This window comes from Antedon mediterranea, chromosome 4, assembly GCF_964355755.1.
Source record: "Antedon mediterranea chromosome 4, ecAntMedi1.1, whole genome shotgun sequence".
Classification (NCBI taxonomy): domain Eukaryota; kingdom Metazoa; phylum Echinodermata; class Crinoidea; order Comatulida; family Antedonidae; genus Antedon; species Antedon mediterranea.
The window spans coordinates 6524653-6543502 of record NC_092673.1 but is presented as its reverse complement, the minus strand read 5'-3'; the positions used below and the strand labels follow the sequence as shown (position 1 = coordinate 6543502).

The window sequence follows — 18850 nt, the reverse complement described above, 5'->3', positions numbered from 1 at the left end:
ATATTGAACGTAATATCATTATACTATATGGCTATTTAATTGCAATTTAGACAGAACAATTAATTGCTAAAGAGAAAATTGCTATAGTCCTAGCTACTGCAACATGTTCTAAGATAAGTACTAACGATCTCCAAGAAACGTTCTGACAATGTTTACATTTAAATTTCAAATTATGGAGCAATTCTAATAATAAAGGCGGAATAATAAAGTTACAATGTCTAATTTAAATTAAATTGAGCCATTTCAATTGTGTGTATAGCTTAGTGTAAATAAATGCAGAATTAAACTCTAGAAGTACTGTACTCTTTTCTCCTATTAAATGACAAACATAATTATTTCTACAGTAGTTTCAAAGTAATTTAAGTTTGGGGGAAAATCATAAAAAAATCACAATTGTTGCAGTTTATTTTGGTATTTAAATTGGGTTTTTATTTTATTTCTTTTCTTTTGGTATGAGTTTTGTTTTATGGTGTTGTGTCACTGCTGCATTAGCTTCATTTTCATATGAATTAAAAATAGTTTTGTTTAATTTTAAATTGACCATTCATTATGATAAGAATGAGAACATTCAACCACGACTTTTCATTATTTCTATAGCAAGAAAGCATGAAAATAAATACAATTATTGACTCTTAATAACAATTTATTTTTTTGAACATTTTTATCCCGCCAAGTCAAGTAGTATGTATCAAATTACAGACGACAGTAATTAAACTGCCTATGTAACGGTATCTGATACGACCATTTGTACACGAATGTTTTAATTGTTGTTTCCTTTTGTTTAATACTGTAGGATATCTATGTTAAGTAGTATTCAGTAAAAGTACATTAAGTTAGTTATGGTAGAATTCTCAATATGACATGAAAACAAACTTGGCATATTCCAACTATTACAGCACCTTTACTTTGGAATGCACAACCTTATGGTAAAAATTCATTTAACATTTGGACAGTTTAAATCTGTTCTCCAAACTTACCTTAAAGATCTTTATTCTTTTTTATAAGCGTTGCTAAACCTTTCTTGTTAAAAGAAGCCTCAAACATATTCAGATTACATTATCATAAAGTAGATTGCACATAGTTGAACAAAAAAAATCAAACCATTAGTTTGCTCCGATTATATTCTATCTAGGACAATTTTTAATAATTATATGATGATGAGGAATTATATTAACTCCCCTCAATTAAATAAAGATTCCTAATGATTGAGCAATAAATTAATACTGTCTGTACATACCAGAATTGTCTTCATATCCGTCTCCAGGAAGTTTCTGAGTGGTGCCATATAATTTGTAATAGAAGTCTGTACTAAATCCTTTTCTAATTGGCCTAGCTTCTTCTGTGTTGTACCACACTTCACCAGTGATGCTCCTAATACACAAAATAAAAATGAAATAAAAGTTATAATATGCTATCAATACAGGGCCGACGCAGGATTTTATTTGTGTGGGTGCCCATATTACTTTTCTTGTGGAACATTGGAATAGGTTGTAACTAACAGTAACACAAGGTGTACAAAACTCACACATTATATAGAAAAGGTTTATTATAGAACACATGCTGCTATGCATACAGTACATGGTGTTTAAATAAAGGAACAACATGGCATCTAGGCAAATGTGACATAAATGGTGTTTAGGTAGATGCACATGGTGTCTAGGCAAGGTTGATGCATGGTCTTTAGTGTCAATATGAAAGCAAGGAAGTATTTTACCTTCCTTCCACTCCAGGCGAAAGTGTCAAAGGTGTACACATAGTGTATAGATAAAGCAACAACATGGCATCTACGCAAATGTGGCATAAATGGTGTTTAGGTAGATGCACATGGTGTCTAGGCAAGGTTGATGCGTGGTCTTTAGTGTCAATATGAAAGCAAGGAAGTATTTTACCTTCCTTCCACTCCAGGCGAAAGTGCATGGTTTTTAGTGACAATGTGAAAGCAGGTTACCTCCCAGGTGAAAGGGTTAGGGTGTACACATAGTGTTTAAAGGAAAAATGTTGACATAGACGGTGTATCAAACAGTTAGCATGTTCATTGACAGTAGTAAAAATCAATAACACATGACTACCACTATAGACAGTTTGACAAGCAAAGATAACTGATAACACTCATCTTGATATGAAATCCCCTCTAAATAATTAATTATTATCATATTAATCTCAATAGTTTTTTATAAAATAATGAACTGCTGAGTTGGTCCCTTAAATTATTATACAATAATTCATAGTGTATTCAAAAGGCAGTTGATTGAGTGAAATTTGGTGTTAAAACAAGTATTGATTATTGAGTGACTACAAACTTGATTCAATGCAATAACAATGGCCAGTAGATACAGTAGAGGATGTCATTAAATATGAGTATGTTAATTAGCTAATCCTAATATAGGCTGAATAAACAAGATGAAAAGGATTAGGGAAAATATATTTTTTAACACTACAGTCAATTGATAGGAAGTTAATGGGCTTTTGGTTGAATTTAACCTTTTTATTTCATAAATTGTTTTTGGGAAACAATACATTTTGAATTTATCAAATTATAACCCACAAAAAAACTTCTTTTAGCACTATTTACAGCTGTTAAATAATATCTTTTCATTAAATCCTGTGATAACATCAAAATGCGATTGATTTGTTATGCTGAAATCTGTATGGTACGGAATGTTATCCTGAACTATTACATACATACTTTACCTATAGCAATAGATTTATTGTTTGAAAAACTACCTATTCAACCTGACAAACAAATTAATTAATGGTAACAAAAACAGATTTAAAGCAATATTGATGACAAACAAAAACCGGATGAAATTTCAGGTCACGCCATCGATAATTTATTCTTGCTGGTCAGGCGTAAATAATAAAATCTGACTCTGCTCTTGAATAATAAATTTGCTAACAATGTATGCATTATTATTGTCAATAATCTATCAGTTAAAAAGCTTTACTGACCTGGTCAAAAGACATGAAACATATTAGCCGATTTTTATTTTTTATTTTATGAACAATATTAATTGCTGTGATAAGTGATACTAAAATATTAAATATTATTAACAACAAATTAAACTGTGGAATGCAAGTACTGTATGGGTATGAGTGAGTGGTGAAGCAGTTGACAGTGGAACTAAATCCATAGTCATAATATTGGCAAGGGATCAGACTCACTCGCTCCCTGGTTCTGGTGGTAGAACCTTCTTCTCAGATAAGGACTATAAACCATATAGGTCCAGTTATACAAAATTAATGAGCTGCATCTGCACTTTAAAGAACCTAGTACATTTCGATATGCGTAGGGGTTACCCGGGTGTACTAGTTCACACATCACACGGCCACTGTTGTGGACAGATGAGAGAGTGCCTCTATTGGCTGCACTTGTGATGTATGTGACCCTTAGGGGAGAAGCATGTAGTTGAAAAGTGTTTACATCTGAGTTCACAACTTGAAAATGTAAGAGTAATAAAGTAGATAAGAAATGTAAGCTAAATGTCTGGTAGTACTGATATCATATCAAAACTCAGGAAGTAGTTACTATTGTGTTTAGCTTTATGCTAATTCCTCGATTGTTATAAATCCTTTCTGATGGCTTTAAAAACAATAGTTGTTTTGAATTTGAAGCCAATTTCTGAATGTATCAAAACAAGTTGATTAAATCATTTTTTAAATTTAAATTTTGAAATTTGTTTTTCTTTCTTTAGCCTATCTGGATTATAAAGAGTCTTTTTTTTTCAATAACAGACTAAACACTGGCTAATTTAAGCCTACATACAGATGAAATTAGCAATTGACGGATACCTTCTACTCTTGTATGTAAAAACTCAATGGGTAGATTATTTTCATATGCACACCTGAGGTCACAGAAATTTACAGCAAATTGTAAAAAAAAAAATTATTTTTTTAAAAGTGCGTGCAGGAAAATAGTAAATCTTGCAAAATTGTTCTGAAATACATTGTCAAATGTTTACCAGTAAAGTTGTCCTTTAATTAACGTTCATAAATACACACATACCATACTGAGTTCCTGGGCCAAGATCATTTCCGGATTCAATCATTGCCATTCCAAGAAGCTCATAATTCGTTTCCCTTTCCTTTGGTCGTCTGTCTAGCTTTGAGTTGAAAAAGTCTTCTACACGAAGATCTACAATTATAAAAAAAAATGTTTTATACTCGTACTATTATTATTATTATTATTATTATTATTATTGTTATCATTTTCTAAATAATTAATTCAAATTACTAAAAACTTACTTGGGTTGGGTTGCAAAACCGCTTCTGTCCGGCCCACAATTTTTTCGGTCCATATTCTAGTTCTATCAGCTCGTTGCTGTAGATTTTCAAAATGTGCATCTAGTTCCGTCTTCTCAGCACTGCCTAATTTTTCTTCAGTGTACTGAAATAAAAAAGGCAATATAATTTAATAAGCTGATGCACAAAGTAATATTAAAGGAGCTCTTGATATACGGGATATAGTACAGTACTGTAGGTATCGTAGTTCAATAAGTTAGTTAACCTTTTGTTAAATATGACGACCTAGATACTATACAGCAGATAAGAATGAATGATGTTGAGTTATCCGTATCTGGACAACTTATCCCCTGGAATAATCCCCTTCCGACAACTATCTTGGACAACTACTGTACCCCATGGATAACTATAGTACCCCCATGGACAAGTATCTTATTGACCTCTAAAGTAGGAAAAATATTACCTATTTCTAGGAAAATTACTTAGGGCAACTACTCCATTGGGTTAGATTCAGTGCTAGGGTTATGTACTAGTTGTTTGTCTGTGTGGTACTGTAAAGATTTACTGTACATAGGATAGTACTATTTTCTGGGTGGTACTGTGCAGTACAAGACAGTAGGTGGTAAGCTTGAATCCCATTTTCCAGTCTGGGTGGTTGTTTTTATAATTTCTCCTACTTTAGGCCTTGGATTGAAGGTACAAACGGGGGGGGGGGGGGGGGGGGGCATTACTGTATGTGTCAATAAATTAATTATAATTGATTATTCTTAAAAAGTGAATGTTATTGTTCTGTGTAACAACAATCACTACACAATGTGAACACATTACTGTACATTGTTTTAACAAAACATGAAATGTTTTTACAGTACTGTACAATACAAAAAACATTAAAACTCTGTAGATCTGCCTGTCTGAACATAGCCTTAGTGTTTTGGTTCTTTATAATAGTATCAAATCTTCAGTATTAAATAAAATGTGACATAATTTTACAATACAAAAAAACATTAAAACTATGTAGATCTGCCTGTCTGAACATAGCCTTAGTGTTTTGGTTCTTAATAGTATCAAATCTTCAGTAAATAAAATGTGACATAATTTTACAATACAAGAAAACATTAAAACTCTGTAGATGTGCCTGTCTGAACATAGCCTTAGTGTTTTGGTTCTTTATAATAGTATCAAATCTTCAGTAAATAAAATGTGACATAATTTTACAATACAAAAAAACATTAAAACTCTGTAGATCTGCCTGTCTGAACATAGCCAATAGTGTTTTGGTTCTTAATAGTATCAAATCTTCAGTAAGTAAAACGTGACGTGGTTATTACAAATTACAAAAAATCATTCAAATTACATATTTCTGAACATAATACTAATAGTATCAAATTCAAAAGTTACCAGGCAAACTAAACCTAGATGAACTAATGAGTTGCGAGGGCTCTCAATTATTTCCTCTTTAATATTTATTTATGGTAAATTTAAACATAGTCATGGGAAAATTATTAATGCATAGACAAATTATTAATGTATGGTTGTTTGAAATAATTTGGAAAAATTATTATGAAATAATTTATAAATCAATATACTCAAAATAATATGGAATAATTATTGTCAAGCCTATTCCTGTATGTATTCTTTTATTGGAAAAACTATAACTATTTTACTAACACTAATAAAACAAGTCTTGTACTACATGCACTGTACAGTTTATCATTCTGAAATCAACATATTTTATTATGGTTTTAAAGTAAGAATTCAATTTTCTATAAATTTGTTACAAATTCATATTCATGAAAATAGTGAAATTTCAATTTTTATTTATATCAATAACAACAAGTCATAATGTTTCAAGAAAGTAAAAATAATCGAAAAGCTATACAGTACAAAAATTGTTTGTTTACAAAATTGAGATGATATGATATGATTCAAAAAGATTCAAGAAATGTTATTGGTCCACTTTATAAAAGGGAAATTCGTTTTGTTTTTAATAGCATGATTTAATTTTTATTTCGTGCACTAAATTTAAATTATGTTCATCGGTTTTATAATTTATTATTTTACAACAAAAAAATACATCAAATTGCAAAAAAGCATTGTTAATACTACTATTTATGGGCCTTATGTTAAATACTGAATAAAAACCTATTAAAAATGCAGATTGCAAAAACGCCATAGTTATTTTTAAACTTTATTTCAGATTTCTCAGTACATATTAAAAATATAAAAAGTTAGCAAACATTCAAACTACAGTACAGTAAATAAAAAAATATATATAAATGACTGTAGGCATGAACACATCTTTTAATGTTTGGGCTAAAGGTTGGGGTAGCACTCATCCATCTTTAAATGGTACAGTATGTCATTAATGGTTGGGCTCAGCAGATATTGGTACCTTTAAAATCTTCTAATTGGGTGTTTCCATAAATTAAGGGGCCAGTGGGTATTTTAGTATTGGTGATAGTTAGTTTGCTGTTTACTCTAAATTGGTAATAGTTATTTAAAAAATGATTTTATCATATGATAGAACAATAATATGGGTTAATACTATTACATGTTGGAAAAAAAAAATTGCAAAAAAAAACGATTTTTAAAAAAAATATATCGTGGTGTCTAGCTCATTTTATTAAAATATGTGTGACATTTAAATACACTGACATCAGAGTTTAAAAAATATACTACAGCAATAGTTATTTTGTATTTATTTATCATCACAATAGAGTACAAAGCAACGTTAAATATAAGCTAATTACAATTTCCCACGATTTTTTGTTTTCCACACAACGGTCCGCGACGTCCAGCATCACAACGTAACATTTCGTGTCTCACTTTGTTACGTTGTTAGTACGATCTTTATTAGTGAACAGACACAAGAAGTACCACTATAATGACGAAAATCGAATTACATTCACTACAACAGATCACTGAAATTTACCTTACACAATGTTCTACAAAATGGCGATTTTATTTAGTCAGTTACAGACGAAAAACTATTTTTTTAGAACATTTCGTGTCTCGTATATTCGTTACGTAGTTATTCATAGACCATCGGTGGTAAACGCCGCGAGAGCTATTTCTGAAGTTGAAGGTCACGTGATTCAAGAAGCAGGCGAACTAAAGTCTCGGCGAAAAAATCATCGCTAGGATCCGCGCTAATTTCGAGTTACAGCGGTAGAGACTTTTCGTGTCCCTCTGTTACGTTGTTTCAACTGTTACGTTGTAAATAACTTCTACGCGCTTCATTGCATGTAAGTTTTGTGTATTTTTATTTTGTTAGTTTTTAGAATTTAGAAAATAGTGGGTTATAATGAAAAATACAAGAAAATTAAACGCCAAAACTATCTTCGTACTCTAACGTCAACATCGTAGTCAGAAACTGGGTGTCGTATACACAATGAGACACGGTTACGTTGGTAGTTTGTTGATACTATATAGTTGATATTTGTTTTAATGTGGTAGGAATGTTGTTTATCTCATAGCAGCTTCATAATGTATACTCAATAAACAGATATGTCTATAATTGATTAATATTTAACAAATTAATGAGCAAAATTGCAAAACATTTTCCACTAGGCAGGTTACAGCGTAACATCGTAGAAGATACGCCGTGTCTTGTTACGTAGTGTACTAGACCTTATACTGGTGTAGTATTTTGCAAATAATTAGCAATTAGTTACCATAAAATCTTTAAATTTTACATTATGTGTTTGCTATTTGGTTATTGCTTCTATATGACACAGAAAAATAAAAATTTATTTAATTATTGTCACAAGAAATAGGGATAAAAGTCCATAGTTTACAACCACTTTCAGAATAAAAACAAATTCGTCGTTTTTGACTATTCTATTTGTTACAGTAGGAAAAAAAAGAATTGTATTTGGTTCATTTCAGTTATAATAAAAAACATATTACACAAAATAATGTGTAATATTAGTACATAATTTTGTTTATTTATTTAACGTTGCTATTCGACAAGATAAAATATGAATTAAATGTTTACTATAATATACATTTAAAATACCCTCCACTATAGTGAGCGAGTCCAAGCAACTTGGTTGTCGCGTATGCGCGCCTATCATATTTGGGCGATTTCACTTGATGTGTAGGGAATATTTAACTTGTTTCAATTACAATCTACGGAAGATATACTAAGGTTTTATAAATTTAATAATAATTAATAACTTTATTTAAATTGATAAAAACAATTACATATAATATAAACGCAAGGCTGTGGATTATGGAACGCCTCCTCTGCCTTCAGTTCACATTTATCATGCAGTACACACCAATCGTCATGCAGTACACACCAATGGTCATGCAGTACACACCAATGGTCATGCAGTACACACCAATGGTCATGCAGTACACACCAATCGTCGTTCACATTTATCATGCAGTACACACCAATGGTTATGCAGTACACACCAATCGTCATGCAGTACACACCAATGGTCATGCAGTACACACCAATCGTCATGCAGTACACACCAAACATCATGCAGTACACACCAATCGTCATGCAGTACACACCAAACATCATGCAGTACACACCAATGGTCATGCAGTACACACCAATTGTCATGCAGTACACACCAATCGTCATGCAGTACACACCAATCGTCATGCAGTGAAATATTGCGTAATTTATACCGCCACCTATCGACAAAATCGAATATCACGTGACGTTTATTAGACGGCTGTAAAACTAGGCCATCGACTCTAAGATTTCTTTTATGTTTGACATACTGTACTTATTTTAACCGCTACACATCTCTGTGAATGCTCTGTTTTTTATATATACAATAATTTATTATGCGAGACACAGGCGCGGCTAGGAGGCCATTGCAATTATTGAATTCCATAAAAGAAGTTTAAATAGTCTTAGTTTTACAGCCGTCTAATAAACCTCACGTGATATTCGATTTTGTCGATAGGTGGCGGTATAAATTACGCAATATTTGACTGCATGACGATTGGTGTGTACTGCATGACGATTGGTGTGTACTGCATGACAATTGGTGTGTACTGCATAATGTTTGGTGTGTACTGCATGACGATTGGTGTGTACTGCATGACGATTGGTGTGTACTGCATGATAAATGTGAACGACGATTGGTGTGTACTGCATGACAATTGGTGTGTACTGCATGACCATTGGTGTGTACTGCATGACGATTGGTGTGTACTACATGACGATTGGTGTGTACTGCATGATGTTTGGTGTGTACTGCATGACGATTGGTGTGTACTGCATGACGATTGGTGTGTACTGCATGACCATTGGTGTGTACTGCATGACGATTGGTGTGAACTGCATGATAAATGTGAACTGAAGGCAGAGGAGGCGTTCCATAGTGGATAACAATTTATTATGAACGAAATCAAATCAAAACAACAAAGAACAATAGGTTCTCCTAATAGTAATAGGATAGTATTACCACGTGCTTGGGCAATGAACTCTGCTCCACATTGCGATAAGTTTATTTTTAGCTGGCTCGGCGACTCCGAAGCTGAAAGGGGTGACTGGTATTTCTACAGGTCTGTACGATAATTATTAAGGGTTTTCCGAAATATCACGTGCTTGGCTAATGAGCTCTCCTCCACATTGAGATCGCGTTTATTTTTTAGCTGACTCGGCGACTCCGGCGGTATTTCTACAGCGAGAGTGTATATACTCCATGTACGATGATTATTAATAGGGTTTTCCGAAACACCACGTGCTTGGCTAATAAAATTCTCCTCCAAATTGAGATCGCGTTTATTTTTAGCTGTTCAGTTTGATGGACCTTTATTTTTTAATTTTTATTGAAAACCAACGTGATTGCTGGCTCGGCGACTCCCGGTGCTCAAATTGGGTGACTGGTATTATTTCGGTCATGGTTCGGTGAACCTTTATTTTGTTGGCCAAAACCCACATGCTTGCTTCGTCGGCTCCCTACAAAGAGATCGCGCTTAGTTTAATGGGGAACCTTTATTTACTCTTCGTTTTAAATATATTCCATAGACTTCAACATTATAACTAGTCTACTGTTTTCCCCGATGTGGTTTAAAAACAATTATAAAAGAATGAGAAATAAAGTCAACAGACATTTTACAACATTTAAAAATAATACGTAAAAAACATTTATACCCAGTATAACTAAGACAAAATTATCAGTAACATATTAATTTTATTATAATTAATAATAAAATGATAATAATAAATATTTGATGAATAAAATTAATATTTTAAACTAATAATCTGAAAAGAAAGCAATAGTTTTAGTCAAATCAATTTATGAGCATAACTCAAGAAAGACAAATATATACAGTGTTCATTTATTGTTTTATAATTAATAATAATAAATATTATAATCCATCAACATAAGATAAGAAAACACTTTCTTTAGTATAGTAGGCCTAACATATTTTATAATAATAATAGATATATTTATTTTTATTTAAATTGGTATAATTTATATTAAAAATACTTAATTATATACTTTATATTTCTATATGATGATGAATCAAATTTAACCCAGATGGGCAAATCTAATGTTTCATTGTCATTTTTTTCATCTATACAGATCAGCAGTTTATCAACAATGTTACCGTTCCAATTGAGAACTGCATTTAACCCCAAAAATAGAGATGCCGCATCAACAAAAAGACCAACCAAAGAAACATCAGCCCACAGACGGTTCTCGAATATACAGTAATTTCAGCGTAAAAAAAAATTACATAACTGAAATTAAATTATTAAACAGGGTTACATCAGGTGGTTAAAATCAGCACTGAAAGTACGAACCAACTTTATATACCATTGAGTAAACATTTTAGAAGTAATGCGCGATTTACCAAATTTTTCCCTCACGTAAATTTATATAGATTATACGTTTTAATGATTGAACAAGAGTGTTAATGCGAAGTATATCCAAATGTATTCTCAATGATTTTACTGTAAATGACTATTAAAGGAAAGGAACACCCTGGGCTAAATGTGCCACTGTGCTTATAGATAAATGTAATAAAAACATGATTACAATGGTTCAAGGTACAATAGTAAGCAATTTAGTTAAAAACTAGACTTTTAAACGACAAAATATCGGAAATTGAACAGCGCCATTTTGACAGGTTAAGAGCAATTATGTGACGTCAGATTAGGTGGACGCATTCAAGCAAATCCAAGCGCCCATCGTCTTAGTACAGTATTTCAATATGGAAGTGCGGGATATAACCATAAATAAAATCAATTAAATAGCCTAACATACCTAATATTTTCGGAATATGGCTTGGAGTTTTTATAATTCAAAAAATTTGGAACCAGAATATACAGAAAGAGAGTTAGTTTTGCGTCGTGCTGATGAGGAAAAAAGAAGAGAAGAAGAACATTCTCGAGCATAACAAGCCGTCGAAGAATGGTGTACTTTCGGCCAGTGTATCTGTACTGTATGCCTTACTAGGCCTAGAACTCGTGTTGAACGAAAATAAAGTAGACACTGCATCGTCAACCAACAGCCTCCGTTTCGAAGGTTTGCCAGTTAATTCCCCTACCAAATCCCGTTTGAAACAGCTAGGCAATAAAAGTAACAATAGATTAACAATAGCTGAAAGATTTACGAATTGGCTTGCAGAAGAAAAGATCGATCGAAGGTTTGTTTACCAAGCCAGCGCATGCTCATACCGTGTCATCGCCGTCCTGCATGACCGCATGTCGCGTTATTAGCCAATCATATTAGCGGATTCGCTTAGCCAATAGAAGCGCTGAATGCAACCGCGAATCTTAAAATTTTCGTCGGCCGTATCTGACGTCACAAACAGGCTGCCAAGAGCACAAGATGGCGATTTTCAAATGTCTTGAAAACAGCTTTAAAATCCTGTTTACTAGAAAACTACAAATCCGATTTAAACATAAATTGTGCTGAATATTAAGTTGGTAGGGTTACTTTTATAATAGTTAGGTAAGATATTAGGGTGTTCCTTTCCTTTAATAGTATATTTTAGCAGTTTGTTGTGTGCAGTAGTAATTACAGTTGTCACACTTTAAAAATAATGTAGTAGTTCTTGTTGACTTATTTAAGTGAACTATTTGGTGTCTCTGTTACACGTGAAAACTTCAATTTTTTATTGCATGAATTATATTGTTTTATTGATTAAAAGATAGTATTTGATATACTATTTTTACCAGTTTATCAATTGTATGCAGTAGTAACCACATTTGTTACACTTTAAAAATGGCTGCATATCAAAACCATTTCATAAAACATTGTGACGAGTTAAAGTGAACATTTGGTGTCTCCGTTACACGTGAAATCTTCCATTTATATTTCATGAACCATATTGTTTTATTTCCACATGGAGGTATGATCCTGATTTGACTTGTTGCTAGTAAATGTATATACTTGAGGTATATTCTGTTCATTTCTGTATTGTTTACATGTAATTTTTAAACAGCAGTGACTTTACAAATCTTTTATATAGAAATTAAGTCAACTTTAACGGCTTTGCATAATTATTTCATAAGCTATTTTTTAAATTTGAAAAGGTGTGATTTAAATAATATTTTTCTGCATTGAAGATGTTCCCAAAAGCTATTTAAAAATCCAATTTAAACAGTTTTAGGTTATTAATAATAACTTATAAGAGGGGTAGATAATGTGATTTTGGTGTCTCCGTTACACGTGAAATTTGCTATGCATGTTGATACTATATAAATGCTGTTACATAGAGACAACAGATTTAATGTGTATTTTGCTTCTTTTTTTTAGTTCAAGTACATGATGTACTATTTAGAATTGATTATTAGACTTAGAATGTCACACTTTGAAATTCTGACCCTAATGTCACACCTTGGCCCCTTTATTTATGGAAACACCCAATTGTATCCTGGGCTATTATTCTTTGATTGTTTTTTAGGGTTACTATTAGAATGGGGGTTACTATTACTAATCTTAAATTAGGCACCTGAAATTAGTAACCCACCCCCAACTTTTCCGGTCAGCAACACATAGCAAAATAATAAAACAGTACGAATAAACAAATTTGGTTGAACTCTAACTTTATTTTACTCAACTCAAAAACACTCAATCCTCCCTCAAGATCAACTTGTATTATCTCCTCATTTTCAAAATATGGCTGCATCAAGTTTTTGTGACCCCATGGGTTACTAAGAGTAATGGGTTATTACAGTATTATACATTGACTTATAAGGTGGGTTACTACAGTATTAGAAGGGGGTTACTATTAGAGTGTGAGTTACTATTAGAAGATTTACAGGTGGTACTACTACTGTATAGCCAATTGACAATAGCGGTAAATTACACAGCTACTGTATTTTATCTTTCTATGTCTACTGATTGTACACTGACAACCATAATGCATACTGAAATACTGTATTGTCTGCTATCATATTTTTAAAGATTAATTTTATACTGAACATCGCCTATTCAGTAACATCATTATTGACATGACAAACTGTTTTCCTGAGTTAATCCCCGAAGGTTAAATGTCACCATTTCATTATTACAAGCCTGTACCACAGTATGCTCTGACCATAGCTAAACCTATTAATTTATTCAACCTTTATTTACATTGATACACTCATGAGGATAATGCATGTCTACGAACTTGCCACAAGGTTTTAAATGACAATGCTAGAGATTTCCTCACACTTAGTTTTCTATGCGTCGAGGACTATAGAAAAAGGTGTCTCAGTCGAATAAAGACAAAGCTGTCAAATATGATGCAACACCGAATAAGATGTGTACAAGAGAATATTAAAATGTTAAGACAATAGGCAAAAGGATTTTTTTTTAAATAAAGGATGTATCTATTGACCAATTGAATGTAAAGAAGTACAGTATTTAACCGCGCACATTTCAACACATTTTGATTTTAAAAACTGATGTTTAGAATTATCAGTTAGCAATACTATCATTTTTAATATTATCAGTGTGCATTACTTTAGTTTAAACAATGTATACCTCCCTGCATTAAGTACAGTATAAAAGTGTGTGTTTAGAAACATTTTCAAAATTGCTAGAATTTGTATACATAAAAATGTCTTTATTATAAAATTTTCTCTTTATAAAAAATAGATTTAAGTACCATAATATTAAAGCTTAGATCCATAGAGATGCTTTTATGATGGAATGATGATGATGATGATGATGATGACAATGGTTTGATAATAAAAGCTATCTACAGAGTATACCAAGGACTAGTTAGTTACTCTAGGTATTTTGTAGTGGTCTCCAATGTATCATTAGCTTTTAACTTATATCCTATAGGTTTGTCAAGGGATTGAAAACATTATGTGGGTAATAACAGTGTATACTAGTGACCTAGTTTAGTTTTGACATTTTTTTAAAACAAAATACTGTAAGTACAGTATATGTCTAAGCGGATTGATTGTAATGTAAAATGAATAGGTATAGAGGTAATTTAATTCATGGATTTATAATTTACCTTGAGATTTTTTTAATTATTAAACACCATCTGGTGAGTGACCTATAAACAATTATGATAATTAAAACTTCTTTCCTATTCCAGGCTACTGAGTGTTAGCCTTAAGTTATTCATTTTGTAAAATAAATAGGTATAAAATAAAAATAAATTATTAATTTATACATCCATGATACAATCTATTAAAAATATATCAAAGACTCCTAGGCCTAGCTAGGACATCACTTTTTAGTTCAGATCAGAGTTACAGTTCAGTAGAAAACCGATTTCTGCGGCCTGCTGGTGGCCCTCTGTCTGAGCTAGTTAGGCTAGAGTATGAGTGTAGGTATGGCCCGGGCACCTAAGAGTACTATATTAGCATCAAAAAGCAAATGCCGGTAAGCAATTAGACAGCCTAACACACAACCAAGTAGGCTCTGGGCTAGGCCCAACCTAGTAAAACCTGGCCGTATCGAAACGGGTCAATCGCTCCGATCAGGCAACAAGGCGAATGAACTTCACCACCCGGCTTCTTCAACTGAGCCTTTAATTAGTCGAAAGAAAACAAGTGTCATTTTCCTAAAATCATTTCAAGCTAACCTGCTTTGCTCGGGTGAAGAAAGTCCCAGCTTGCCCAGCTATTTTCTTCATGTTTTCATTGACTTTTTCCATTGACGACATGATCGAATTTATTGATTTACACAGGCCTAGCAATAAGCAAAAATGTACACATCATCGACGACACGATTGATCGAAGGATAAAACTCAGCCACTTGTGAATTGTTTCCGGATTCTTAAATTAGAGGGCGGACAACCAAAACAGTTATCACACACAAATTTAGCATGTTTCGATCTATCGACCGAATTGATTTTAACTCTGTACAAATAAAAGTACGCGTGACTTCCTTATTCTAAACAAAATTAAATAGATTCTAATTAATTATTACAAACACGATGTACATTGATCTACTGTACTTAATTATTGTACTTTTTGATTATGTTTAATTAACTTATAATAGTTATAGTAGGCCTACACTACACAACAGTGTTGTTTGATCTTTTCATATTTTGTATTCCTTTTGGCTTAATAAATACCTATGAACATTTTTGAGGAAGAAGAAATACTGAGCAAATTCTCCAAATAAAAATGCTTTTGCGTGTGCGCTAAAAACACGGTAATTAGGCTACTGTACGTCCTAATAATAATTATTAAATATCGAAATAATGGCGTTCTGTAAAACAATTAAACCAAGTGCGTGTGCCATATGTTTTTCCAGTTATAAATTCATTAGGCCAATATTTACAGTGGATCAATATATACGGACCACGAGATGGGTTTGTACTCTGATACCATGGACATGCCTACGGCGGAGCAGCATTATGTTCGCATATGTTAGGGTTATTTAGCGGGTGGGGTGGACAAGGTCTAATCTTTTTAATAATTACTAAAAAAAATTACGATCAGGAATCATCACAATGGTTCATTATCATCTTTTTTTTTTTAATCTAACAATGTGTCGGCATTCTTTATATAATTGAGTTGTTGAATGCCATCATTATCATTATGATCAGATCTTGATCCGGTATGCATTACTGAATCACACGAATCTATGCCTATAAATACTTGATTTAAAAATATTAATTACCTAACAATTTTATATAAATAATGGTATAAATATTCACCTGGCGGAATCATTCGTATTATAATAATAGACTTTAAGTTCACAATATGGTACTGTTTTTGTATGCGATACAGAAAATTATTAGGGCTTTATATTGCAATACTGTAGTTCTCATGTTAAATTGATGAAGCATGTACTTTACGCGCGCGTTCAAATATTGCTAATTATACATGATTTTTATTACGCGCGCGTAACATTTTTGCCCGCTTTGAAGTGCTACGATGTGTTTCGGTATCCTGGTGAAATCGTTTTTCTTGTCGACAAACTGAAAAAATATCGAACCATAGTAGGTCTATTATACAAAACGTTTATTGCGTTTAATCATGCATGTCTATAAAAACAGGATTCTATCGAAGTAAGCCTACCTGTCTAGTACGGTTTAGGAAAGTACCGGCATCCGAGGCAAATCCACGTAGAGCATCCATGATATACAGTAATTATTATATCAAGAGACAGGGCCTAAAGCTGTTGTATCTCAATGTATAAACGTTTAATGATGAGAGTTAAAGCAGTGTTTAATTGATGTTGCTTCCACGTCGTAGTTAGTTATAATAATCAATATTGTCCAGGCACTGATGTTTACAACTTTGGGATGGGACAGAGTAGATAATGATGTACGTAATACCAGCACAATTTGACGATCGATGCATTAATAATAATCCAACAACGAGGAAGTTATTTACTCACAGAACAGGGATTATAATTAAAGGGAAACAGAACAGCTGATGTGTGAAACAATAATGGAGTTTGTGATAGTTGAATTTACAACAATATAAACCACAGTATTATTAGTATAATAACAAAATTATACGGCCCGAGGTTAGAAGTATGAATCATACGTCTTTCTCTACAGTGTGTAAGAATAAATAAACATAAATACATACGGTTTCCTCACAATAATAACCTATATATAGGTCTAATAAACAAATAATAAGCTAATATCATTGTAATAATTTTGAGGCAAATCTAAAAAAAAACAATAGTGCTGTGGATAACTGAGATTTACAAAAAAAAAGTAAATAAAAGATTATTCCCACTAGGACGAAACGCAAGGACGTAAGCGCAACGCAAGTAATTTGACCAATCAACCTTGTGTTGCGTCGCTAGTGGGAACCACGCTTGAGGACGTAAGACGCACCGTGAGGGATTTGACCAATCACAAGCCATAGATTATTGAAACCGTCTCTAACGCTTGGTTCCCACTAGAACGTAACGCAAGGACGTAAACGCAACGCAAGGGTTTTAACCAATGACAAGCGAATTTATAGACAGTAAAGCTTGGTTCCCACTAGAACGTAACGCAAGGACGTAAACGCAACGCAAGCGTTTTGACCAATGACAAGCGAAGTTATAGACAGTTAGTAATCACAAGCGAATAAGCCATCGCTTGTGATTGGTCAATTCACTTGCGTTGCGTTACGTCCTTGCGTTGCGTCGCTAGTGGGAACCACGCTTTACCAATCTCAAGCGAATAAGCCATCGCTTGTGATTGGTCAATTTACTTGCGTTGCGTTACGTCCTTGCGTTGCGTCGCTAGTGGGAACCAAGCTTAATGCATAGTTCCCACTAGGACGCAACGTAATGACGTAGACGCAACGTAGGGGTTTGACCAATCACAAGTTATAGATTATTGAAACCGTCTCTATTGCTTAGTTTCCACTACAACGCAACGTAAGGGATTTGACCAATCACAAGCGATGGATTATTTGAACTGTCACTTGACATAAGTCAACTCGATTGTGTTGCGTCTACGTCCTTACGTTGAGTCCTAGTGGAAACCAAGGTTTACCATTGTCAATTCGATTGCGTTGCGCTTAAATCCTAGTAGTGAGGAAAAGTCTTAAAGCGTGGTTCCCACTAGAGACGCAACGCAAAGACGTAACGCAACGTAAGTGATTTGACCAATCGCATGCGATGGATTATTTGAACTGTTGCTTGTTATTGGTCAACACGCTTGCGTTGCGTTTACGTCCTTGCGTTGCATCCTAGTGGGAACCAAGCTTAAGTTCTCACTTGGACGCAACTTAAGCGAGGGCGGCAGTTCGGGTAATCTATCCATATGATTGGTTAAATTTCGTTACACCATGCGCCCTAAAGCGTGGTTCCCACTAGCGACGCAACACAAGGACGTAACGCAACGCAAGTGAATTGTCCAATCACAAGCGATGGCTTATTCGCTTGTGATTGCTAACTGTCTATAACTTCGCTTGTCATTGGTTAAAACGCTTGCGTTGCGTTTACGTCCTTGCGTTACGTTCTAGTGGGAACCAAGCTTAATGGGATACGGTGCGCTTTACGTCCTTGCGTTGCGTCCAAGTGTGAATCAAGATTTAAGAATCGACTCGGCAACGAATTCTCCTACACTTTATCGCATACTGAAAAGAATAATCCAATAAAAAGCCTTGTGTGTAAACCCACGTTCACGAGACTGGAAAGAACAAACCTACGAATGTATCATGCTTTTTTCAACAGTTCTCTGAAGAAAGTATCTCATATCTAAGGAGTAACGC

General features: G+C 33.3%; 1 protein-coding gene across 3 annotated transcripts in view; it reads right to left on the bottom strand.

The window, feature by feature from the left end:
* LOC140046499 (endophilin-B1-like) overlaps positions 1–16974 on the bottom strand; it is a 30638-nt gene extending 13664 nt beyond the window's left edge. For 2 of the 3 annotated variants that reach the window (XM_072091156.1, XM_072091159.1), the window contains exons 1-4: positions 15259–15418; positions 4243–4384; positions 4004–4132; positions 1238–1371 (exon numbers count right to left, since the gene is read on the bottom strand). In XM_072091156.1, coding sequence (XP_071947257.1) covers positions 1238–1371; positions 4004–4132; positions 4243–4384; positions 15259–15339 — 486 coding nt within the window. In that variant the 5' untranslated portion in view covers positions 15340–15418. Of the gene's footprint in view, positions 1–1237; positions 1372–4003; positions 4133–4242; positions 4385–15258; positions 15419–16705 lie in introns of those variants that run through there. The other variant, XM_072091158.1, reaches the window with a different exon arrangement.
* Between the last annotated feature and the right edge of the window lie 1876 nt (positions 16975–18850).